At 46.1% G+C, this 18,642-nt stretch overlaps 2 protein-coding genes across 4 annotated transcripts; both read right to left on the reverse strand.

Annotated features, from left to right (window-relative positions):
• Window positions 1-306: 306 nt before the first annotated feature.
• ndor1 (NADPH dependent diflavin oxidoreductase 1) lies at window positions 307-6,479 on the reverse strand. Of its 2 annotated transcripts, XR_012927057.1 has the most exons (16): window positions 6,324-6,479; window positions 5,649-5,792; window positions 5,475-5,552; window positions 5,283-5,380; window positions 5,014-5,112; window positions 4,655-4,756; window positions 4,147-4,347; window positions 3,779-3,906; window positions 3,365-3,576; window positions 3,138-3,245; window positions 2,535-2,649; window positions 2,178-2,324; window positions 1,978-2,096; window positions 1,754-1,848; window positions 1,246-1,662; window positions 307-1,096 (listed from the first exon to the last, which is right to left on the reverse strand). XR_012927057.1 is itself a non-coding variant. In XM_076029206.1 (15 exons), the coding sequence occupies exons 2-15, from the start codon at window positions 5,781-5,783 to the stop codon at window positions 1,518-1,520; spliced, it is 1,782 nt and encodes a 593-aa protein (XP_075885321.1). In that variant the 5' UTR covers window positions 5,784-5,792; window positions 6,324-6,479; the 3' UTR covers window positions 307-1,517. The 2 variants fall into 2 exon arrangements, 1 of the variants encoding a protein (XP_075885321.1); XM_076029206.1 differs by having other exon boundaries at window positions 307-1,662.
• Window positions 6,480-6,913: 434 nt separating this feature from the next.
• lrsam1 (leucine rich repeat and sterile alpha motif containing 1) lies at window positions 6,914-17,741 on the reverse strand. 2 transcript variants are annotated; one of them, XM_076029209.1, is made up of 25 exons: window positions 17,409-17,741; window positions 15,670-15,860; window positions 15,281-15,337; window positions 14,942-14,986; window positions 14,681-14,758; window positions 14,506-14,574; window positions 14,313-14,397; window positions 13,988-14,109; window positions 13,473-13,563; window positions 13,050-13,156; window positions 12,894-12,923; window positions 12,656-12,778; window positions 12,430-12,569; window positions 12,280-12,324; window positions 11,783-11,853; window positions 11,589-11,688; window positions 11,370-11,457; window positions 11,014-11,088; window positions 10,306-10,386; window positions 9,936-10,031; window positions 9,638-9,736; window positions 9,316-9,447; window positions 9,014-9,080; window positions 8,441-8,649; window positions 6,914-8,288 (listed from the first exon to the last, which is right to left on the reverse strand). In XM_076029209.1, the coding sequence occupies exons 2-25, from the start codon at window positions 15,739-15,741 to the stop codon at window positions 8,166-8,168; spliced, it is 2,205 nt and encodes a 734-aa protein (XP_075885324.1). In that variant the 5' UTR covers window positions 15,742-15,860; window positions 17,409-17,741; the 3' UTR covers window positions 6,914-8,165. The 2 variants fall into 2 exon arrangements, with proteins under 2 accessions (XP_075885324.1, XP_075885323.1); XM_076029208.1 differs by lacking the exons at window positions 14,506-14,574; window positions 14,681-14,758; window positions 14,942-14,986; ... (1 more) ...; window positions 15,670-15,860; window positions 17,409-17,741 and having other exon boundaries at window positions 8,441-8,646; window positions 14,313-14,466.
• Window positions 17,742-18,642: the final 901 nt, after the last annotated feature.

Here is an 18,642-nt window from a genome sequence, read left to right on the forward strand (position 1 = left end):
AGTGCTGCAGCAGAAACTCTCGATTTGTTTTTTTTTAGAACCTTTTTATTACATCTCCAACAAAACCACGAGGCCCCAGTTTAAAGATTTTATGTCTGAAAAAAATGAATTGGGTAAAAAAAAAAAAAAAAAGGTATTGAAAAGAACTGGAAGAAAAGGAGGAGGTGTTGTGGATTTTAACTACTCTGTACTTCATATTTATTCATGATGCGCTTTATTTCTTTTGTGCGTTCAGTGAACCCAGCGGGTTTGTACACACAGTGGCAACAGTATTGTGCAATGGCAGAATTTTAGAATATCTCCCCCCCCCCTCGGTAATAAATGGAAGAAATCCAGTATTGTTTATTCAGACGACTTCGGAGTCAATTTGACAACTGTGTTGGAATACAAAAGGAGACAACTTGGAATGTAAATTATTCTAAACTCAACATTTGTAGTTCAATGCGTTTCTTCATTCAATGATAGAAACTGAATGAATAAAAGAACGATGATGTTTTAAAAAGTCCCAGTTATGTGTGAAGGTGACAGCCGGAGGAGGTGGAGCTTTTAATTACATCCACTGGTACAGTGTGAGGATTACTGCTGTACAACTTGATACATTTTTCAATGGCTGAGATGCAAAACCTTGTTTCTTCAGTGCAGTTCAACTTTATATGATCGATGTGGATTCCAAAGGACTTAATAAATTCTTTGCTTGTTTCATCGCAGTCGTCCCCTTCAGTTCTGTTACAACTCAGCACTCGTTGTTGCACCAATGGCAGCTTTTGAAAACTTGAATTGCGCAACAAGTTGCTCAGTCGCGACTAAAGTCGGGCAGAAGAGTGAAGTGAAGTGAAAGCAAACCTTTTGAGCATAGGTTTGCTTAGCCCCCCGCCCAGTGCAGAAGCACATTGCTGCCACGCTAGAAAAACGGGGCTAAGTTTGATGATTTTTTTTACGAGATAATTTTACACACGTATTATATCACGAAAGTTTCACGTTTTTACGGGAACCTATCAGGTCATTTTGTGAAACCATCATGTAACATTAGTTCCACTTTTTACACGATCATTTTCACATTTTTACACGAAAATGTCACGTTATTTTATCAAACTATCTCATTATTTCATAAAAACTTTCACGTTTTTATGTGAAACCATCAGGTCATTTTGTCAAACTTATCACGTAACATTAGTTTTACCTTTTTTACGTGATCATTTTGACATTTTTATATGAAAATAACACGTTATTTTGTCAAACTATCACATTATTCCGTAAAAGTTTCACGTTTTTTACATTATAATTTTTGCTCTTCGCATCAACAAATCAAAATGAAACTTTCACGACATGATCGCTTCACGTTATAACGCGATGCTAATCTCAGTGGGTTTTTTTTTTCTGGTGTGGCAGCAATGCGATTTCGTAGCCCTTGTTAAAAGAAAAAAGTGAGGTTGAATATTTAATAAATATAGAACAGTGTGCAGGTGTTTGAACTGCACCAGGCGGAGTCTGCTTCAAGTTTCCTGGTGACGTGAAGATCAGGACCAGGTCTCGCTCTGCAGCCGGCCGGACGTCTCCATGGCCAGCAGCATCTGCTCGGCGTCCTCGGCCGAGAGCGCCCCCTCCTGCTGGAAGACCTCCAGCAGGGCGCCTCGCACACTGGCAGGCATCTCTTTGGCATTGCTGCATGGAAAAGAAGAGCGGTCTTCAGTTACACAACCGGCTGAGCGCGGAGGGACTCAAAAATGTAGATGGCTCCACTGTCTGGACTCACCCTGCGATGTAAAAGCAGGCATTTTGGTTGGCGATGAGTTCCCACATCAGCTTGCTGGTGTCCCTGATCCGGTGCTGCACGTACACCTTCTCCTCCTGGAGCCCACAGGGGAGCAGAGCAGGTGGAAAACTCATCAGAAACACCAGCAAACATGCAATCAACAATAATTCCAGTTGACTTGAGCTTCTATCGTGGACCCCTGTCCAAGGTGAGCGTCAGCCGACCTGGTCCCGAGAGAAGGCAGTGAAGAGGCTCATCTGTCCCGCCGCCGCCTTCTCCTCCCACTCGGACTGGAAGTAGAAATCTTTGGACTCGGAGCGGCAGCCGAAGAACAGGACGTTGGCTGAACGACAGCGGGAGAGAGAAGAGTTAGTGGAGGCGAGCCGAGCCGAGCCGAGCCAGGCCAGGCAGTGTAAACTCCTACCGTGTCGGCCCTGGGAAACCCTCTCCTGCACAGTCGACCTGAAGGGGGCCACTCCAGTTCCTGGTCCCACCATCACCACGGGGGTGTCCCTGTCCTCAGGGAACCTCAGGCTTCCCCTCTTCACCCACAGAGGCACACGCACGTCTCCTGAAGAGCCATCCAACAACAACACAATACTGACCATCAGCACTGCGGCCACGCCCTCCCGTCTGTCATGTGACCAGTCAAAACTCACCTTTTGAACAACATTTTTTCACACAAGTATCTGCACGTATTCGCAGTTAAAAAAACAAAAAAAAAAAAACAGGCTAAACGCTGAACAGCAGAACGCAGCGGTTCTGAGCCGACCCGACTGACCTTGGGCTGGGTCCAGGGAGGCCAACCAGCTGGAGCAGAGGCCCCTGCGACGTTTCAACAACTTGGTCTTGTAGGAAACCACGGCCACCAGAATGTGGAGTCTGTCGGGGTGAGCCTGCAGGGAGACAACGGTACTGCGGTCATCTTCTCCACAGAGGAGGACACACACGGGGTTTCTGCTCAGAGCTTCACTGGAACTGGTCCAGTTAGAGTTAGGTTCTGTCAGAGTTCTCTTAATAGCTGCTCAATGCAGACATCATTCTTAGATAAGGAAGGAAGGAAGGAAGGAAGCAAAGAAGAAGGAAGGATGGAAGGAAAGAAGGGAGGAAGGAAGGAAGCAAAGAAGAAGAAGGAAAGAAGGGAGGAAGGAAGGAAAGAAGAAGGAAGGAAGCAAAGAAGAAGAAGGAAAGAAGGATGGAAAGAAGGGAGGAAGTGAGTAAGTAAGGAAAGAAGGAAGGAAGGAGGGAAATAAGGAAGTAGCGAATGAAAGAAGGAAGGGTGTAAGTGAGTAAGTAAGGAAGGAAGTTAGGAAGCAAGGAAGGAAGTTAGGAAGGAAGCAAGGAAGGAAGTAAGGAAGGAAGTTAATGAGCACTGGAGCGCTACCTCCAGGGAGGAGGCGATGGAGAAGGACCGGGGCTGGATCTCGGGGAACAGGTCCAGCAGGTGGTCGGCCTGGAGCTCCGCTGTGGTGTGAGGGAAGTCGGCCAGGACCTGCGTCACCAGGAGAGAGCAGCTTCAGCCTCACAGCGCTGGCAGTGTTTTTGGGCACATTGCAGATATAAAACCGAAAATGAAATACTGTCCGGCCCCCCTGGGAGCGGTTCGCTTACCTCCAGCGCGGTGCGTCTGGGCCGCTGGCAGTAGGCGAGCAGCTCGTCCTGGCCGGCCGCCGAGCTGAACTCCTGCAGCTTTTCGCGCTCCAGGTCGTTGGTGGCGAAGGTGTACAGCAGCTCGAAGAAGGAGCGCCGCGGCACCGACGAGATGTCCAGGAAGCTCTCCACCAGGTGGCGCACAGTGCAGGGCTGGGGCAGCCTCCAGGGGACTGGGGACCGCCAGGACACCAGGGGGCAGCAGAGGGCCCGCAGAAAAGTTAGAGAAACCGATGAGGAAGAAAATGTAAATAAATAAACACACACACACACACACACACACACACACACACACACACACACACACACACACACACACACACACACACACACACACACACACACACACACACACACACACACACACGGCTCCACCTGCAGTGGTGCCAGTGGTCTTCAGGGTGAACGTGGCCTCAGGGTCCAACCTCAGGAATCGACAGAACTGCTGCACGTCCTCTGCTGCGTTACAAGGATACATCATCACCACATCACCTGCACTAAATCTGCCCCACAGGGAGAGAGGGAGGGAGGGAAGGAGGGAGAGAGAGAGAGATGAGAGAGCGAGAAAGAGAGAGAGAGAGTGAGAGAGAGAGCAACTTTTTCTATTTGCCTGTCCTTTCCAAATAAAGATACAATTTACAAAAAAAAAAACAACAACCACCATCATCATTATCATCATCATCATAATAATAATGATGATTTCTCGATGGATATTTGCTGGTAAGACAGTAGCGTGGACTCACTGGATGTTGGAGTGGGAGATGTCGAACTGGTGGAGCCTGACGTCCTGGAAGTGCTCCTGGTGGGTGAGCCTGCGGTTGGACAGCAGCCTGGCTGGGAAGGGCTGCGACTGGGAGGGAGCCACTCCAGCCCGGGGCCTCTCCTCCCTCTCCTCCGTCACTCTCACGCCATCCAGGAAGTGAAGAGTGTACGTCGGGGGAAGCCTGTCGGAAAGAGAAGAAGAAGAAGAAGAAGAAGAAGAAGAAGAAGAAGGTTTTTACAATGACGTTTTATTGTACATTTTACAGAGCACAGGTGCACAGTAGGAGTAAAAGAGAAGAAGATACAAGTTATTCTCATCACTAAATAAGCATTAAAAAAAACAAAAAGTGATGATAAAAAGGTGTTTTTTGTAAAGTGGTTGATAAAGGTCAACAAAAGAAAAATAAGAGTTAATGTAAGCACCACCAGCGCCCCCTAGAGTACAGGGGTGGTGGTGGTGGTGGGGGGGGTGTGAGTGATGATACTCACGGCTGGTCGTCACTCAGAGGAAGCACCTCAGCCAGGTGTGGATACACAGCAGAGACTTTGTCCCAGAAGGACGAGAGCCAGGGGTCGATCACAGCGTCCGCCCTGCTGGTGCGGGACACTTTGTCAGAGCAGCAAACTGGAGAACATTCCTACACCGCCTCCTCTCCACTGAGGCCACGCTGAGCCAGTCGACAAACTCAAACACACCCAGTGCGGACTGGACCAAGTCTCACAGTCTCCATAGTGCCGTAAACTGGCACTCACTATGGATGCATCCCTACGCGCGACACTGTTGTTTAGCATTGATGCAGTGAAGCAGAGGAACAACCACGTGAAACACTCGGTGAGATGTTCCTCACCCCAGGTCGTGCTGGTCGTCAGCCAGAGCCACCGGCAGCAGCGTGTTGGCGCCCAGCTGCACAAAACGCTTGTGAAGCTTCTTGGCCACAAAGTTAAATCTGTGGAGAAACACATGGTGTTGTTGTTGTAGAATAGAATAGAATAGAATAGAATAGAATGCCTGGATTAATGCCACATTGGGGAAATTTGCATGGTTAGAGCAGGAAGAAGGAAAATTCTGATAATGAGGACTAAATCCAGTCTAGCCAATAAAATGAGAGACACTGACTTTGGGTATGAAGAGTCTCCGAGGCCCAGCACTGCACAGTCCAGTCGACTCAGGGACCCAGAAGGGAGGGACTTCCTGAAGATAAACCTCCAGAAGTTCTGGGGAGGAAAAGACATGAGGAAGACAGACAAGAAGGTTATTCAATGACAGGGCTTCCATCGGTCAGGTTAAGTCAAGTGAGTAAGCCAGTACCTTCATGTTGTCTGGAGGGTCTCCTTGCCCAGTGGTGGAGCACACAAACACCACCAGGGGCTCCGAGATCAAGTCGGCCTTTATTTCCCACCAGAGGAGACACAAAAACACAGGAGCTCAGCTCATATTTGGTGTTACGGTGGGAAACGTCTCCCTCTTCCAGCCTCCACTCACCACATTGTAGGCGTCCAGGGGCGACACCCGCACCTGCAGCCGCCTCCTCTGGGCCTGGCGCCCGATCCTCTGGGCCGCGTCCTGGGCCGAGCCCGTCTGGCTGCCGTACAGCACCAGAAGGCCTGGCAGCGACATGACGGCTGGCTGGGGGAGAGAAGGTCAAAGGTCACAACGTGCCAAATTCTGCTCTTTTATTTCATTTTGGGAGTTTGCAATGGGGGTTTATTCCGGACCAGTGGTTCTCAACCGCTGGAGTCTCAGGACCCACGTTGTTGTTTTCCTCATCATAAAGGGCGAAGACCCAAATTCATTCGCCAAAAATAAAAATGTTAGCCCACTTTCTATAATGTCTAATCAATAAATTAGTATAATTATTCAATTGAATTGTGTGTCCTGCAAAATAAATGCCAAACCATATTTCCATCTATCCATCTGTGTGTGTGTAATAAATCCTAAAGAAGAAGAAGAAGAAAGAAAGAAAGAAAGAAAGAAAGAAAGGAAACTGCCCACGGCCCAAACCAAACAGCCCGCCAGTTGAAAAACCCTGACCTACTGTAAACATAAAGAACGACAGCTCCAATGAGCAACTAAAAGAGCCAGTAACTTGACTTCCTGATGATGTAAACCTTGACAACAGTCGCCCCCGGACAGACTAGCTTCAACACGGACACTCACCGCAACTGTCTTTCTCCTTGGACGATGAAAAAGTCACAACTTATTTGGCCAACTCAGGTGTTCCCATGTTATGTACCTACACCGGCGCTCGCTTGCTTGCGTTCCCCCAATTCCTTTACGTTAACGTCACATTTTACGGCAGGTCGCGTTCGCGGCCTTCTTCTTCACTCCCAGGAAGTGTGGCCGCTGCTTGGTGCTTTGCCGCCCTCCACAGGATGAGTTGTGAATTGCGCACTCCCCGAACTATTGCTCCTGCTGCCGCTACTACTGTTTTGGATTCTTTGGACTCTTTGAAGCTACAAAACTGAAGCTTTTCACAGTATTCTAATTTTCTGAGTTTGTGGCTTTGTGGTTTTAATAAGCTGAAAATCTTAATCAACTGCTTGAGATGTCAATTTGTGTGTAATGGCTCAATAAAATTTGTTGCTTTCATCTTTTTTGTTAAATTGCCAAAATAAAACAACTTTTACTTGATATTCTAATTTTTCCGGTAGTACTGTATGTATATGTGTGTGTGTGTGTTTGTGTGTATAGAAAAAGTGAGAGAACAGAATGTAGAAGAAAGAACGACAAAACCCAAGCCAACAGAGTTGATTGTATATACTGTATTTCACTTTACGGGCTGCGTGTGTAGTTAGCAGTACATTTCTTAAGCGACATAAAGCTTTTACACAAACAGTGTGAGTGTGCATATTATTATGATGATGATGATGATGATGACGATGATGATATAATTATCTTTAAACATTAATTGAATGAACCTGGACAAGAGGTTGAATCTCTTCACGTGTCACAACACATATGCATACAAGGTGATATCTTCCTGAAAACATGCAAGGACACACCAAAGTTAAGAGCACTTGATAAGTCGGATGGTGCGACGGCGTTCTGTTAGTCAGTCAGTTCGGGTTACAATACATGATGCAGTTCAGTGTGAATAAGAGTGCAAGTTTAAGTGCAGAAAACTGAAAAACAAGCTTGGCGGCTTGATTACAGTGCAGGTAGGAGGAGGTTGCGACTCTTATCTGAGAGGTTTTACAGGAACTCACAGCCGAACGTGGTTACACTGAGACCTGGAAACATCCAGGAGTTTAGATGAACAAAAAAAAAAGACAAAAAAGGAAAAAGTGACAGACTTGAAAGTTGACTTTTCTTATGATTACTTTGGTGAAAAAACAACACAGGGATGATGACAATAATAATAACAAACAAAAGAACAAGAGAAATGAGAAAAAGGCACAAGTCAATTAGAGAGTTTGAATAAGGCGAAGAGTTAAGAGTCGGATGTTAACCGGTAGAGTTGTCACCTGTTTGCTACAAAATATATTTATAAACAATTTATATTGAAGAGGAAAAAAAAATACAGGAAATTGCAAACAGGGCTGGGCACCAGTGACGACAACAACCAAAACAACAACAGCCTTAAAATAATCCTAATTTATCTTCTTTCAGCATATACAACACAAAGTATTTGTGTTCATTTATCTTCTTTCAACATATGTAACAAAACCTATTTGCATTGTACATGCTAAAAGAAGGCAAATTAACACCAAATATTTGTGTTAATGTATCTTCTTTCAGCATATTTAACACAAAGTATTTGTGTTGACTTATCTTCTTTCAGCATATACAACATTAAGTACTTGCGGTTAACCGGGGAAAAAGTGTCTCAGCTCTTTACAAAATAAAACGCGACAGCTCTTGGAATCTTCTCTACCTGCAGTCAGGGTTACCACACCGCATTCTCTTGTCATCCACATGCATAAATAAGAAGAGTTGCAGTAGCTCAGCGAGAGAGTGATTGTGTGACCGGGTGGACGTGTGAGTGAGTGGGCGGGGCTCCTAGCTGTGGTACAGGCGGATGCGCTGGGATATCTCTCCGCGGCACAGGGGGCAGTGCTGCAGAGCGTCGCTGCACACCAGGCAGCAGCACACGTGGCCGCAGGGCAGGAAGATCACCTGAGCCTGCAGACCAAGGCAAGGACAAGAGTCGTTAGAACCACTGCTGGGTTCACATCACTGTAATCTGAACTACACTGGAACTCTGGGGCCAGGAAATGGAAATCAACAAGTTCAAAGTGTCAGGCTTGCTGGTTATTTCTCTGCAGAATCCTCACCCCAGTCTCCATGCAGACCACACACTCGGAGTTCCCTGGTCCCTCCACTGGGCTGGGGGCAGACGGGGTGACGGGAGTGCCGGGGGTCTGTGGTGAACCGGGAATGTGGAAGGCATTGGGAAACAGTGGTGGGGACACTGGGCCCGAGGGACCAGGGGCCACTGCTGGCTCCTCCTCCTCCTGCTCAACAGCTTTACACGCTCCTTCTGCTGGGAGAGGGAGGCACGAATCAATACATCTCATAATAATATGTATGTATGTATATATATATGTATACTGTATATACTCCATCAACTTGTATTTATGAAGCACTAAGTCACATCCAAAGGTCTCTCGAAGTGCCAACCAAAGAGAAAAACAACTGATCCAGCCAGCAGGGGGAAACCTCGAGCAGACCCCGACTGATCTAATGAAACCTCCTCTTTGGTTTTCTTCTCGCCACTTCTCCATCTCGAACAAGTGTGATATCGTAGTTTCCCCACAGCATGTTTGACAATATCTCAAGACACGATGGAGTGTCGGCACAATGGTTGAAAGAAAGGAAAAAAAAAGAAGAGTTATACAGCAACGCACCTGCAGGGTGGCTCTCCTGAGCCCATTTCAGAAGAGCTTTCTGAATTCCCACTTCATTAATCCCCAACTGAGAAGAAGGAGAAGTTGCTGATCAGTCACACAAAGCAAAAGCTGACAGTGCAGACGTGCAGTCAGGGGAGGCAGGCGAGGCAATGACTCCTGCTTAATGCATTTATAATGCCTTATAAAGTCCCTCACTATACAATAGAGCTTCATTTCAGGCGTTACCAAACGTTGTTTAAAAAGTGTGCATCAAACTGCAGTGACATGCTTGTGCTTGCAAGGGGGGGAAAAAAAAGAACCTTCTTGAGGTCTGAGATGTTCATGTGCCCGAGGGCCTTGGAGGTGACGCGGTGGTGGGCCAGGATGGGCAGGTAGTGCTGAGCAGACAGCTTGCACAGTAGGTTGACCAACTCCTTCTCCACGCCCGCCTCCTGCAACACAGCAGAGCAGGAGAAGTCAAGTGAGGTGGGCAAACTACGGCCCGGGGGCCACATGCGGGCCCGTTAAGCTTTTTAAAAGCAGCTTTTTCAGAGTCATTTCAATAAAAAGCAGCACACCGTGGAGCTTCAAAGACGCTCATTTTGTTGGAAATTTGCTTTGGTTCAACAGCGACGGCCGTACCTGCATCCTCAGTGACAGCGGCTTGGCATCCAGCAGCCTCTGGTACTGAATCATCCAGTAGTTCTGCTGGGTGGAGTCAGACTTCCGCTCCATCTCCACCTGCAAAACACAAAACTGCCGCTATTGGACTGCAACAGCATCTAATCAATCCAGTGTCTAAGATTTTTATTATTTTTTTATTATTCTACAAATTTCAGTTTAGCACTTCCAATGCGTTGGCAAACTGAGTCCCTCCCAGTCGAAGCTATTAAAACCTTCCTGGACTGGAGGAACCCATGACGATGGAGCGTTTGCTCACCAGAACCTGCCGCAGCTCCTGCTCCCGCTGGTCCCTCTGCTTCAGCAACTGCTGCAACATGTCACCAAGAGCTGTGCGCTGATCCACCAGGATCTCCTGCACACACACACACACACACACACACACACACATAATATATATATAACAACAAATACTGCTACTCAAATATCTGCATGCTAATTAGATGGACCTGATCAGTGGAATCAGAATGTGCTGAAATTCCCCTTAAACTAATATTAGTTTGCTGCCATGACACAATGACATGAAATGATATATATATATATATTTTTTTTTTATCGGTGGGAAGAAAAACTAGGAGGAAAATGGGGGGGGATGATGGAAGGCAAAGAAAGGAGGCGGTGACACCAACCTGCAGGTTCTCTGAGTCCAGACTGCGCCTTTTAACCTCCAATTTAGTCAGCTGCTTTAATTCATCCTCTATGAGTTTAATCTGGGAACAGTGGAGAAGCAGACATGAAGCTGGCAGGCGTGATGCAGAATGCAGAGTTCCGGATGGAAAAGCTGATGTGACTATTATTTTTATTTAAATTAAATGTCCTGATGGTTAAACCGCTTGAAATGTTCATTCAAATTGGGGAAAAAAAAAAAGCTTTTTCAGAGATGAGCAACGTGAATTAGCCGCTGGTAAGGTGCGTAAATGAAAACGAGAGAGAGCAGAAAAAAATAAATCATGTTGTGTAAGCACTGCTTTTTTTTTTTTTTTTTATCCAACTACCTACCTACCTACCTATCTATCAATATATCTGTTTGGCTATAATGTCTTCAAAAAAAAAACAAAAAAAACTATAACTATTATTTCTCACCTCTGTTCAGGGACATTTTGGACAAAGTCAAACTGCACGTGCAGCCACTATACATCTTCTCAAAATATCCTATCCAGAAAAATAAAACCACTAGCCCATATTCACAGGATGGGCAAACTACGGCGCCAGGACCATATGCGGCCTGTTGAACTATTTAACCCGGCCCCCTCCGTGACCCAAAAGTGGTTTCTGGACCCACCGACTGAGAAACCCTGCTCTAGACAGTCTGACGTGTCTCGGGCGCCCGCACAGACCTGATTGCGGATGTAGTTGTGCACGGTGTCTTTCTGCAGTTGCAGGGCCTGGAACGCCGCCTTCTGCATCTCCTCCTGAAAGGGAACAAATCCAAGCAGGACACAGTCGAGTCAGAGCGTTGGAACTTCTAGATTGTTAGCATCGCTAGAGAGAGAGAGAGGGAGAGAGAGAGAGTGGGAGGGAGAGAGAGAAAGAGAGAAGAGGAGAGAGAGAGAGAGAGAGAGAGAGAGAGAGAAAGAGGGAGAGGGAGGGAGAGGGGGGGTAGAGAGAGAGAGAAAGAGAGAAGGAGAGAGAGAGAGAGAGAGAGAGAGAAAGGGAGAGAGAGAGAGAGAGAGAGAATGTTTCTCCCAGATACCTCCTGCAAGATGTGGGCGATGGCTTTAGACTTGTCCAGCACCTGGAGGGACAGCATCTTATCGAACTTCCTGTCCAAAGTCTCCATACTGTGTCAAGAACGGGGGGGGGGGGGGGGGGGGCAAAACCAGGTGCTATTATTATAATAATAAAATAAGAAGAAGATTTGGCACTGAAGTTGCAGCAGTCAGTAGCTAAAATGCTAATGGTTCTGTTTTACCTGCGGTACGTCTCGGTGACCAGACTCTGCCTGCGGAAGTCGCTGGCCTCCTGCAGCAGGCTCAGGGCGCAGCTGTCCGACAGCATCTTCTGCATGGCCGCTGCAGTGGAGGGAAGACGAGGGATGAATGGAGAGAGCCGAGCAAGGTTTGTTATGGTCCAAGGTTTTGAAAATGGTCCCGGGAGCCACCGTACCTGCCACCTCCTTCTTCCTCAGCGAGTTGGCCTCCTCCTGGGTGATGGCCGTCAGATGCTCCATACGGATCCTGAAGAGGAAGGAAGCAACGAGGGCGTCATTGTTCCGGTACATTTGTGATGTTACTGTGTACCGTGCGCAAAGAATCAGCCTGAAGTCTCCAAGCGTAACAGTGACCCACATGCTGCACGTGCCACTGTTAGGTGCAGCTCAGAACTGGACGTCTTAGCAAAGACTTAAAAAAGGTTTTAGTATAAAGAGTGAGAAGCTACAGCATCTCAGAGGGAAATAACAGAACGGGAATAAACACTGCAACAACTTGTCTTTCACTTTTTTTTTCCCTCCATCAAAGCACTTTGTGCATCTCACTTGAACAGCACTCCATAAATATGCCCAGATGGGAAAATGGAAAATAATTGGCTTGGAGTGCCGCCATGTGCTGGAGCGTCTTTTGGTTGTTATTGATCAGGGTGGGAGCATTCGAGCGTCTCCTCACCGATCTTCCTCCATGGCTTGCAGGATCTCGGCGCTCTTCTTCTGCCTGAGGAGAGAGAAGCACCTGCAGTCACAAAGCCGCTCTGTTGAGAGTGAGAGCAGCAGCAGCAGGAGGAGGCTGAGGAGGAAGAGGAGGAGGGTCTTCTCCTACCTGCTGTTGTCCATCAGCATGTTGCTGATGCGGCTGCTGATGCTGTCTTCGGCTTGTCGCACCTTCTCCAGGATCAGCATCCTCTCGGCCTCCTGCGCCCTCTGCTGCTGGTTGACCCCCTGCTCCAGACGCTCCTGCTCCTAGACGCCGTGCAAGGCAAGCGCAGCTTGTACTCCGAGGCCGTTTGACTACGCAGCCCTGTTGGTGTTACCACCGAGTTACTGACCTGACGGACAGAGTTCAGTATGTGCTCCTTGCGGGAGCTGTTCATGAGCAAAAGTTGCGTGTGCTCGTTCTGTTTCTCCTCCCGATGCTTCTCCATGGCCAGTTTCTGCTGCTGCTTCTCCTCCTGCAGGCCAGAGGAGAGAACAAGTCAAAAACTAAAAGAAGAGAAGATTCTCAACTTCATTCCATCTTCATCTTGGAACCCTATTTATAACCCTATACAACCCCATATAACTCACCTTTCTCTTCTCGTAGTCACAGAATTTGTTCTGCAACATAAAAAACAGCGCAGACTGAATAAAACCCACACAGGAAGGTGAAACAAAGCACTAAAGATTCACTCCAGGAGTAATTTCATGCTGGGGGGAGGGCGGAGGGAGGGTCACATACTCTACCTTCCAGGCCTCCTCCGCGCCATCCACACAGTCGGAGTTCTGCTTGCTGTCAGTCTCCAGAACCGGCAGGAGGTACTGCGATGGGGGACAATACTCAATTCCCATTTCTGCAAAACAACGGAACAAAGAGGTCCGTTAGGGTGTCAGATGGTGATGGAGCAGCATTACGCAGCAGGTCACTGCAGGAACCAGGTGAGAAAAAGCGAAAAAAATTCCAACAGGGAAAAGAAGAAAACAATGAAAATGGATGATGAATGAAAATGAGCAGAAATAAGCTTTTAAGAAGCTAATTTTTATTTTTCTCTTTGGTGAATGCAACGCCCTTTAGAAACTAAGTTCTACCAAACACAAAAAATACATATACTTTCACTTTACAAAAATCACATACAACACCAAAGTGAGGATGTGTGTCAAAAGCCCTACCAGTGCACAGGAAGCGCTGGATGCTCTCAGTGCCTTCCGAACACACAGACGCAGGTGGGAAGGTCATGGCTGCAGCGTCCAGAGTGAAACTCTGTCACAGGACACAATAAGACAACTTCAACTTCTGCTAGAATTAAATTGGTACACAAATACTGTGGACCAACCCTCATCCATTGTGGGCCCACCAGTCAAAATGTTTGGGCTTGATGGTTCTAGGTTGGTTCTAGATGTTTCTAGGGTGGTTCTAGATGTTCTAGGGTGGTTCTAGATTGTTCTAGGGTGGTTCTAGGGTTGGTTCTAGATGTTTCTAGGTTGGTTCTAGATGTTTCTAGGTTGGTTCTAGATTGTTCTAGGGTGGTTCTAGGTTGTTTCTAGGTTGGTTCTAGGGTGGCTCTAGGCCAAACATAGGCAAACTACAAAACTGCAAACCAGCTCCCCCTCTGTCACATTATAGAACCCATTGTGGCCCCAACAGTTTGCCAACCCTGGTTTAGTGTGTATGCAGCCACACAAACCTCCAGCGTGCGGATGTTGGCCAGACACTTGGGCAGCTGGACGATGACGTTGTCGCTCACGTCCAGTGTGCGCAGGCTGCTCAGCGAGCTGAGAGAGGACGGAAGCTCACTCAGGGAATTACCTACGAGCACAGAGAGAGAGGGAGAAAAACACATGTTCATCAGCGCCATCAGACTTGCATCACACACACACACACACACACACACACACACACACACACACACACACACACACACACACACACACACACACACACACACACACACACACACACACACACACACACACACACACACAGGTGGCGCATGAGCGACTGCAACCAACCCTTCAAGCTGAGCGTCTGCAGCAGCCGCAGGTCCCTGATGGAATCTGGCAGGTTCTTCAAAAGATTCTTTTCCACATTCAGAATCTGGAGTCGGACACGGACGGTTGAGCACAAACTCATTTTAACATCTGATTTTGAACTCAGCTCTCTTCATGCGTTCTCTTCTACTGATTGGACCGTGGTGGCGCTTGCCTGCAGTGACGCCAGCTTTCCAATGTCCTCTGGTAGGGAGGTGAGCTTGTTCTCGTGCAGATCCAAAACCTTTGAGGGGTGTAAGAAGGTGTAAGAAGAACGTTAAAGTTTTTGAGATCAGTGATTATCACTTGATGCCATCTTGGCCGTCGTGCTCGTGTCTTGTTGATTTTACCTTTAGAGTGGAAAGAGACGTGATGTCACAGCCTTTGGGCACTAAAGACCTCAAGGAGTTGTTGTGGAGGATAAAAACCTGAAGAAAAGGGGAAACAGATATAACTCACACGATGGACTATGTTATGGACTATCTAGCAATATTCAGTCTCTGTTAGACAATCACTCTGAATTAAATGAACCCAAAAGGCCTCAACACCTGTAAATGCATTTAGAGATTTAAAAAAAACCCCACAAATATTATTTCTAAGTGTGAACTCACCTTCTTCTGTAGGACCTTGCAAATGGAGAAGGCACTTGAAGGAACCTAAACAACAAAAGATTATTACTATTATTGTATTACCACAGGGTAATGAGACCATCATCACCATCACAGATCCTCACAAAGAAATGTGAGTGTTTGTCCACTCCACTCTGAATTTTCTGGAAGCTCTCACATTTTGACTCTCCAGCCTCAACAGACATATTCCATGTTGCAAAAAGCACCTTATTAGTTTAGTTTGTGATCGGCTTGTTTTATCTCAGAAACAAGCTGCTATATGAGAGGCGACACGACAACACAATGAGACCATCAAGCAAAGTTTTAAAGCTGCTCACTCACCTCTGAGAGCTCGCAGGCGGAAACATCCAGAATATCATCAGCTCCGGCCTCTTTGGACTGCAGACATAAGAGCAGGGAAAAACAGTGTCTTGTTTTATACATTATTGATTAAAAAAAGATGTTTCTCCACACTGGAGAGGTGCATGTGCAATACGTAACATTATGTATTACGTAGACCAGTGTTTTTCCAACCAGTGTGCTGTGAGATAATGTCAGGCGTGCCGCGGATAATGATCCAATCTCACTTAATTGGTCTAAAAAGTAAACAGTAACGGAGACATAGACGACGACGGCTGTAGATGGTCTGACTGTTCCTATGCAGGTGAGCAATGTCACACTGTCAGGTTACACATAATAATACTAATACTAATACTAACTATTCTTCTTACCCGGCACAGCTGATACTCCAGCCTCTTGCGAGAGTCCTCGCTGGGTTTCCTCTTCCTGAAGAACAGCGGCATGGCGAGCACTGCTGCTCCTGCTGCGCTCTGGCTCTTCCTTCTTCAGCGTCGGCCCCCCACCACCACCACCTCGCCCAGGGTTCCCTCACAGGCTGGACCAGCTGCTTGGACTGCACTGACTGGAAAATTTACCAATATTTACATTTTAAAGTCTCATTTTTCTGATTTATTTTTGTTTTATTTCATTCATTCAGTTAAAACAAAGCAATTACACGCTAACACAAAGTGAAACAAGCAGGAGATTGAGAGAGAGAACCGTCAGACACAATCTTTAAATTAGATTGCAGGTTTTCGCTTTTTTCCAGTGAAAAAATTTTTATTGTACATTACAGTTTTACAACCAGAGAAAAATACTAGAATGACTGGGTGTGATCAGGGCAAAATGCACTAGTTGTAGGACACAGTATGCTTTGTTCATCTCATCTTCTCCCCTGCAGGCGTGCTATGATCAGTTAACAACAGAGGATTGGAGAGTCTGGTCTACAGAGTTGCCCACAAATGATTGGCTGACCCACCACACGTCATTCACCTCCAGTAGCAGGGTGAAGTATTGCTGTTGCTCTGTAACTCATTACAGCGATACACAACTTCTGGCTGGTTTAAAAACTAATTTGTGACGTCAACACATCCAATATCTAAAACAGGAATAAGAGGTGTGCAGGAAGGGACTATGCACACAGGCTGTACTAGACAAACACTATAATACACGCACGGAGCTCAAAACCACTTTCACTAGGGGTATTTATAAACTGTAACGAAACAACACTGACTTCCTGACACAAGCGGTGCAGCAGGAAGAGTGAGGTGTCCTCAAAAAGGATTGGGTTCTCTTTATCGAGTCCATCTAACAATTCATCAGCGCTGCTTCTGCTGCTGTCAGGGTGCAAAGCTGCCAGTCGCAGGTTGATTGCAGAGCCACAGAGAGAGAGAAGTTAGCTCGTAGAGTTGCAGTGGAAGCAACACTAAACACACGCTGTACTTGTGATTACAGAGCTGGGATTTGTCAGTCTCAGTTCAATTACTTGGTGTCTTCATATAAGTGACTATACATAATACACAGTCAGAATTAATACCCGCAAATAATGTTTAGGAAATTACCCGTTTAACTTCAAAATGAAATGGCAAAAATTCGAAAATATACAAGTTGTTGTGTTTTCTGTTGTGACGGGTCCTTCAGTATGTACTCATCGTAATTAAGTGCCGTTGCCTTAGCAACATGTCGTCGTAAAAACGAGTGTCTTATTTATTCCAGGTCTACGGAGCCAATCAGATGGAACCAACATGTCTAATGAAATGAAACATGAACCTTTAGTTGAAACATCACTCTATGGGTGTGGACCTGCTCTATTGAATACAGCCTTACCGTAAAACATGCAACCAGGCTTGTGCAAGAGATTATTTCGAGAGATTCCGGTTATCAACACGGCGACATTTTGTCAGCCTTTTCTCCCCACATTGTCGTTATTAACGTCAACTCCATCAAATTAAAGGTTGCATCGACGAACTTGAACGCAAACACCTGAATGCCCCCCCCCCTCTTCTGATGCTAACATGGTGCTAACCATCACGTCACAGTGGAGCAGTGGACACAGAACACAACAAAAACCAGAACAAAGCTTGACGTGTCAGAGAAAGGTCGTCAAAGTCACGTTCAGTTCGGCACTCACGTCCTGTGTCTTTCTTGTTCCGTGGTTCTTCACTCTTGTCCTGGTAGCTTTAAAAAGACGAAGGGGGGAGTTTCCACCAAGTGCTTGTTAGCGTTTTATGTAAACACCGTAAACTCGGCACAGGTTTTTGCCGTATCAACTGTCAAAACGAAAATGACCCGTCAAAGTTACGCCCAGCTAATATCGATCTCCTTTCAAGTTTACGAATAAATGACAAAAACATAAATGAATTTCCGTAGTATTATCCCAATTCAGCCTGTTTGTCCAGGGCAGTGAGCCGCTAGCCACTGTCCTAACCGTCTTCTTCTTTTCATGAAACTTGTGCTCAAGCCTCGGCACCAGCTTTGCATTGGCGCCCTCTGCTGGTTCGAGTGAATGTAATGTAAAGCTTTCATTCGAAGTGCTGACCTGTGCATTTGCTGTAAACAAAGCGATTGTTGCTGTGCTATAGCGTGAGGAGCCCTTGGGGGAAAAAAACATAACAAGTTGTTATTAGAATCTTATCTCATTTGTCTTTATCTGGAAAATAAAATACATATTGTCAAATATTAATACATATATATGTGGAAAATATATAACACAGAATAACTGATTCTATGATGTATTTTTTTTTTTTTTTTGTATATGATTAATTTAATTCCCCAGAAAACATATATATATCATAAACGTGTAGTGGAGCATGTTGAAAGACTTGACAGTACAACCACCAGAGGTCGCAATCCGCAAAATAATAATAATAATATAAATAAATAAATAAATAAATAACTCTCCCCAAAATATTATATATTTCTTATTGACACAGGTAATTGTATGAATGGCTTCTAAGATGTACTAAAGATACAGCAGTAACGCACAACCTTTCATCTTATTTCCTCTTTTAACAGAAAATACTTTGACCCTCCTGTGATCCCAAGAGTCTCCTTCATATCGCTTTCAAGGGAACTGGGGGACCACAGACCTCAGTTTTACCTCCTGCTTGCATATTTAGGCCCAGATACTATTGAAGTACATACTTATGTGCTGCTGAATTTCCAGGTGAGACTTCAGAGCACTTAAAAAGGAAATAAGTGAACTTTGTAAACCTCCAATACACAGAAAAATGCACTTCTGGAGTCCAGCTGTCAGTCGAACTCTGCCTTTAATTCTTTCTTTGGCTGCTCCGACTAGGATGCAATCACCGCAATCACTGAACGTCTTTGACCGCTGATTTCCCCTCCACATCTGGCCCCTGTAA

This window comes from Nelusetta ayraudi, unplaced genomic scaffold, assembly GCF_046127955.1.
Source record: "Nelusetta ayraudi isolate G7.1 ecotype Tasmania unplaced genomic scaffold, CSIRO-AGI_Nayr_v1 ptg000026l, whole genome shotgun sequence".
NCBI lineage: Eukaryota > Metazoa > Chordata > Actinopteri > Tetraodontiformes > Monacanthidae > Nelusetta > Nelusetta ayraudi.